Raw genomic sequence first — 6,312 nt, 5'->3', positions numbered from 1 at the left:
CCCCACCGCCTCCCTGCCCCTGTGCTACGGGGTGCCCCGCCGCCTCCCTCCCCCTGCGCCCTGCACGTTGGGGCTCTCCCATCACCCCCGTCTCTGCGCCCAGTAAACGGGATCACCAGTCCCCCGGGCACCCCCATCACTCCTGTGCCCCTCGCCCTCCCGTCGCTCTCCGGGCCTGTGCCCGGCATGCTGGGACACCACCGTACAGGGGGGCACCCTCATGCCCTGCGTGCTGGGGTCCCCCCCATCCTCCCTGCACCCCAGGGCTCACACTGCCAGCCCCACCGATGTGCCAAGCGCCTCGCCTGCCCCGGGGATGGTCCCCAGGTGGGTGCTGGCCCCCGCACGTGTGTGTTAATGCGGGGGGTCCGTGCTCTCCGGCACAGCCAGGGCAGTGCCCGGATCCTGTCTGCTGTGCGGGCGGACTGGTCGCGCTCACGTTTGTCTCAGTTTAGTGCTGGGACACTGCGTGTTACGGGCAGGGGCCATCCGAGGGGGACTCTGGGACGTGCTAAGCTGTGGCAGTCTGACACCGAACTCGGGGTCAGCCCATTTGCAGAAAAACTATTTCCCAAGGCATTTATTCCCTAAATGGGATTACACACATATTTTCCTTTACGTGGGGGGACACCACTAACTGAAAGGCCTTGCATCAGGCTTGTCGCCCTACACTTTGCAAACAGCGCCTGCGATCGCAGCAGCAGAAAGAAGAGCAAAGAAGAAATGTTTCTCTCTATTTTGTCAGGTTACTTGGTGCATTTGACAGCGCACTCTGTATAATCAGGTTCTCTATTTCCTCTTTGCAGTCAGCTCCTTATTGTGTGGGTTTCCTCGCAGAATTCAGGAGAGCAAAACATTTTACCAAATTAAGAAAAAAGCATGTGGGGTTTTTTTTAAGCCCACAATAATTGCCAGCTTTTAGTAGCTGAGCTTGTTTGTTTTGTCTTGTTGATTCGATCACAAGTTGATGGTGACTTGGCATTTGTGTGTGGTGCTGAGAGCAGCCGTGTCCTTAGCGGGTGCCGTGGGGCAGAGGTGCATCTTCACCCGTCACCAAAGCACCTGGTGCTCATGTCGGCAGAAAAAAAGACTCAATGCATGAAATTCAGGTCGTGAGAGAAAAGTAGCACCTGGGTGAAACGGACAGTCTTGTTTCCCTCTCTAAATTGAGAGAAACTTGAAAGGGGAAAAAAAAAAAGCACAAATCAGTAGTCTTGTACTTTATCCTGGCTTCCCCAAATCGCCTTGTTTTTGTCAGGCTCTGGGGAAAGCCTGCTGCTGCCAGGAGAGAAGAGATGGCTTTTTTTTTTTAGGTTTCATGCTGTGAAGAACATCCTGCAGACTGGTGCTGGCTGTAATCAGTGCAGGATCGATCCAAAGCTTTCTCCTGGGGTCTCTGGATGGCCGTGAATGGCATCCGTGTAACCAAGTGACTCTACCTGCTTGTCTTCATGGGTTACTAAACCTTGAACTTGGTGATCTCCTTCTGGGTTAAGTGTGGCGCTGTGCATGTACCCCGTGAAACTGCAGGGACTCTGTGGGCATATGTGTGAATTGCCAAATGAATGATGAGCAACATATTTCTGTTGTCCTGGGCCACTTTTCTCCGGCAGAAGGCTGAATGCAACGCTGATAATGCTGCTGCGTCGTTGACGCCTGTCTTCAGGTCTTGGCCTCTCCTCAAGCTTCTTCCTGCTAGCGGGATCAAGGCAATCATCTGGCTTTTTTACTTGGAAGATCTGGCTACGTGCCAGAAGGAAACCCAGTTGTCCGGTGCTGGGCACATCAGGAGTGGCATTCTTGATGCAAGCTGTTCTTAATTATCCCCATAATATACAAAACCTGAATTTTTGATCCTCCTTTTTCTTTTGCGTCCTGCTAACTTACTTCTGCTGAAGAATGGCTGCTCCGCTTCACACTCTGGTTCGGATGTGCCGACAAGAGCCTGCAGTGCTGCCTTTGCAGTTGACCAGGAAGTTATTTGTAGAAGAGCAGGTATATTTTAAAGCAGGGCTTCGGTCAGTATAAGAAGGTCCACCCAGGAGTGCTCCAGCGGCGTTCTGCTGGCGGGGCTGTCTTACAGGGCTGGTTGCAGCTCTCCACGCGAGCGAAGGCTTGCGGAACTGGACCTGCAGCTTTGCTGTGCCTCTGTGTGATTTATGTGAAAGGGTTCCCATAGGCACGGTGGTAATTTTATGGTAGTGTGTGAAGTAGTGTGATCTGCTGCTTTCCGGTAGCTGCTTGTGCCCTCCGCTCCCCAGCAGCTGGAGAACGGTGTTCTCCTCTCTCCCAAGGGCATGTGCAGCCTTTGCGACCTTTTCTCGGTGAAAGGTGTTTGATGAACAGGGTGTTCATGGAGTCTTAGTGTTACTTGCTTCACACTGGAGATGCAGGAAAAATGTGTATTTAGAGTGTCTTTAAAATGCTGTGGATTATGTGGGTGCTCCCCATTGGGAAGGTAACGTCCCAGTTGTCCAGGAGAAATTTTAAAATGACAAGAGGAACTTGCAATGGGAAGGTGAGGTGGTTGCTTCTGCTGTGCTGTTCCTTTATGCTGTGATCTGTTAACGGCGTTTCACTGTCCTTCCTGGTGCTGTTTGCTGAGCGAGGTCTCGTCAGGAACTGTCCTCACCTCACTGCTTGGAAATGATCAGACCGATAAGATTTTACTGCGGCACATAATTCTGAGTTCAGAGCTTTACAGTTTTGTTTTGCAAAGATCTTGAAGAAAAGTGAAAAGTAACGTAAGAAGCCCCCCCCTTTCTTTTCTGCCTTAATCCGCAAGGTATAACATACGACCCTGGCCTGCCATTTGTTTTATTCGTGGGTTCCTTGTCATAAAGGAATGGTAGGGAGGAGTGGTGCATAAAAATTGCCCCTTTTTGCTATTGTTTTTTTTTCCATAATCAGATTGTTCTACGTGTCTTTACATCTGGTTTCTAAAAAGGAGTGTGTCGGGCTTAATCCACTGGTCGCATGCTGCTGGCCAGGTTGTCCCCCTAGATGAGCAGTCCCCATCCCCTGTATTTATCTGGAATATTTTAGAACATTTTAGCTGTAGTGAAAAATATTTGTGCCAAAGCAAGTGAGCCGACTCTGACAACAAATCTGTCTGGGGGTGTGTGCTCTTGTGGAGTCCCGAGGGAAATGGAAATGAGAGAGAGCAACCAGCAGCTCTTGTGTGGGAGCGTGAGAGGTGCCCACAGAGGAGCACAGCGTTGGGAGTGGAAGGAGCCAGAGTCCAGCTCTCCTGCATATCCCAGAACCAGGGTGGCAGCCGGTGGCTGAGCGGGTCCCCCCCAAGAGCATCTCTCCCAGGAGCCCACGTTTAATATTCCTTCTTAAAGCTGTATCTAAATCCTCCTGCAGTTCATAGCCCTGTGTCTGATCAGATCTGGGAACACTGATCTTGAAAACAGGGAGGCATTTCTAACACTGCTGCTGAGGCAGAATTGCACACCAAAGATTTTGTCTTCAGTGAGCTCAGCGGCTTGTCTGTGCTGTATCACACTGGGTCCCCATGGAGATCCACCCAGGCTGCTGCCCCGTCTGGCCCATGACATCCCAAATATCTACTTCTTAGCTCTTTTCATACCCACTGTTTGTAAGCATCCTTCCCCTCTGCAGCAAATGCCTGAAACCAAGTCCTCATTCAGCTCTCCTTACCCTTTCCCTTTCTTCTCCTTGTATCGAAGGAGTGTGCGGAGACAGGTGGGAGCGTTGCTTTAGTATGATAGTTAATGCTGTGGAGTAGAGGGGGATGAGAAGGTGAGAGTGGCTCTGCAAGAGAAGATGGCAGCAGCCGGCAAGCAGCTTCCCTCGACGACTTGTGAGCGAGCTCCCGGCGCCTGAGTGCTCTGTGTTCGGGCCGTGCTCGATTTACCATCCGTGCTTGTGTCTCCTTTCAGGAATGGATAATCAGACGGTGCTGTTTGTGCAGTCCTTACTGGATGGTCAAGGAGGTGTGACGGATCCATCTGCTCAAAATGTCAACTCCTCCACCGCCATCCAGTCGATGGGTGAGTCCTGGTAGCACCGGGAGAGAGGGGCAGGGGCTGCAGGTCTCTTCCTACAGCATACTCTTGTGACTGTCAGAACAGCTGTAGATGTAAGGTGCTGCTACGAGTATTGTGAGCCCTCGGCAGGACTAAGCAGAGTGGGAGGAAGGGGCAAGTGCCCAAGCGAGTTGGTCGTGGCAATAGACTGGACCATCATGCATTTACAATAAAGGCATGAAAGGAGGGAGCAGCCGCTTTTCCCTGCCACTCGTGCTTGTTACTGTTCACATTTTTTATTTAATGAGCCATTCCTTATCCTCTGGGGATGTACAACTACTCCAGCCATTGAGTATCTTATCTGTGTGAATGAATATGGAAACTGGTGCTCGACCAGGACTCGCTGGGTGGATACCGAGTTATCCCCTGGAGGAGTTATAGTCTGTGTCCCCAGAAACGTTCTGCTTCAGGCTGTGAATCAGAGAGAAGGTACAGCCTTGTGAGTCCAGCTGGATCAAGTGCAAAATGGTGTGTGCTTGTATGGTTTGCTAACACTGCAGATTTAATCTAGGATGCAGTAACTGGCTTGTCTTCTTTCTGCTTCTAACGTCAAGCAGAGGCACCAAAGACCAGCAGTCTTGTGGGGGGGTGGCTTTCGGACACAAGCTGCCATTGACTCTGTGCCCTGATCCAAGTTACTTCTCTTCCTTTGTGCAACCTGAGTAATAAAAATCTGCCTCAGCCGGCATAACGCAGGTGCTTTGGAAGAAGCTGTTTTGACTAAAAGCAGGGGGTGCTACAGGGGCAAGGCTGAGTTGGTTGTTCATGTCTTTGGGATGAGAAGGCAGACACGGGATTCAGTTTGTCACAGGGAGATGGCAGGTTTCTTATATGGGAGCAGGGCTGAGATGGGCTCAATCACATCAGTTGGCTTTAAGGGAGAGCTTGGGACTGGGGAGGAGGGACTGTTTGGCCCTTGTAGCTGATCTCTCCTGATGATGATGTCCTTGAGGTGCTAAGATCCAAAAGGTGTCTGTTTTCCTTAGGCTGTGGTGGTTAGGTGTAGCGCTGGGGAATGCAGAAGAAAGCCTGCAGCAGTGATCTGGTCCTCTTAATTGCAGATGACGAAGATGTGTTCCTCTGTGGGAAGTGTAAGAAGCAGTTCAACTCGCTGCCTGCCTTCATGACCCACAAGAGAGAGCAGTGCCAGGGAAATGCCCCTTCTCTCTCCACAGTCTCGCTGGCCACCAACAGTGTGTACACCCCCTCTATCACATCGGTGCAGCAGGCTCCGAGCGCCAGCCGGCAGGTACCGTGCTGCGGGCAGAGGCTCTGCTGCTCTGTCGCCGTGGTTTTGGGTCTGGGGGGGACCTCTGGGTCACGCTTTTGGATCCAGTGACGCCTCATGACTGACCTCTCTTCTGGGAATCATAGAATCATAGAATAGTTTGGGTTGGAAGGGACCTCTAAAGGTCAGCTCAGTTGTGGTCCTCTTGGCTTTTGACCTCATGGTTGAAGCTGCCTGGTCCTCTGCAGTGAGGTGTCCTTCAGCACAAGTGTCTGATAGCCCTTTTTTCAGGACAGGAGGGGTTTCATATTGTGTCTGTGCTACAGCCAGACTTTGGTTCTACTGGAGAGCCCCAGTGTCACAGGCTGGCAGGCTGGCCACATGCCTGGGTGCATGCTGTGCGGTGCTCAGGGTGGAATGGCTCCCGCTGTCCCCTGGGCCGTGGTCTGGCTTGTGGGCACAAGAGGAGGGCAATGTCTGGCAGCCTCATTCCTGCATCCCTCTTCTCAGTCTCCTGCAGATAAGCCCACATAATGTGGTGTGACAAGCATTAAGGGGATATCCTCTCTGGAGTAACTCTCCTTCCCAACAGACTTCTCAGGAGTGAATCCCTTGTTCATGACATGTACTGTGCCTGCAATCATGATGGTTTCTGAAGTGCTTTCAAACCAACTGCTTTTTTCAAGTTAACTTAGTGCCAGTGGATGGTGCTGTCCAGGGCTGCAAACACAAGTTATTTCCACACGGAAAATGGGACAGCCTCCCTCCCCCTATAATCCAACTCCAGTCTGAAGAGATGAGCCTGACGTTCATCATCTGCAGCCAGAGCAGCCTCCCTCAGTTCCCCACCTTCCCTAGCTGGGGGAAGCACCCAGGAAAGGCCTGAACTTGTCTGTGACTAGTTTGTCCTGCAGATCTTGTTTAATAACCTCTGATTTGAATTGTAGCCAGTGGCCACTTTCCCGAGCCATGTGATGTTTTTTACCTCCTTTTCTGAAGAACATTTCTGGAGCTGCCTTATTGTTATGG

At 51.5% G+C, this 6,312-nt stretch overlaps 2 protein-coding genes across 2 annotated transcripts in view; one reads left to right on the top strand and one right to left on the bottom strand.

Moving 5' to 3' along the window:
* Nucleotides 1-1,073, bottom strand: part of PXMP4 (peroxisomal membrane protein 4, 24kDa) — a 9,848-nt gene extending 8,775 nt beyond the window's left edge. The window contains exon 1 of the mRNA XM_009318685.1: nt 1,063-1,073. Coding sequence (XP_009316960.1) covers nt 1,063-1,073 — 11 coding nt within the window. The remainder of the gene's footprint in view (nt 1-1,062) is intronic.
* Nucleotides 1,074-3,910: 2,837 nt separating this feature from the next.
* ZNF341 (zinc finger protein 341) overlaps nt 3,911-6,312 on the top strand; it is a 16,700-nt gene continuing 14,298 nt past the window's right edge. The window contains exons 1-2 of the mRNA XM_009318684.1: nt 3,911-4,019; nt 5,117-5,304. Coding sequence (XP_009316959.1) covers nt 3,911-4,019; nt 5,117-5,304 — 297 coding nt within the window. The remainder of the gene's footprint in view (nt 4,020-5,116; nt 5,305-6,312) is intronic.

Source organism: Pygoscelis adeliae, unplaced genomic scaffold (genome assembly GCF_000699105.1).
Source record: "Pygoscelis adeliae isolate BGI_AS28 unplaced genomic scaffold, ASM69910v1 Scaffold72, whole genome shotgun sequence".
In the NCBI taxonomy this organism is placed as follows: domain Eukaryota; kingdom Metazoa; phylum Chordata; class Aves; order Sphenisciformes; family Spheniscidae; genus Pygoscelis; species Pygoscelis adeliae.
This window is presented reverse-complemented; position numbering and strand designations above follow the sequence as displayed.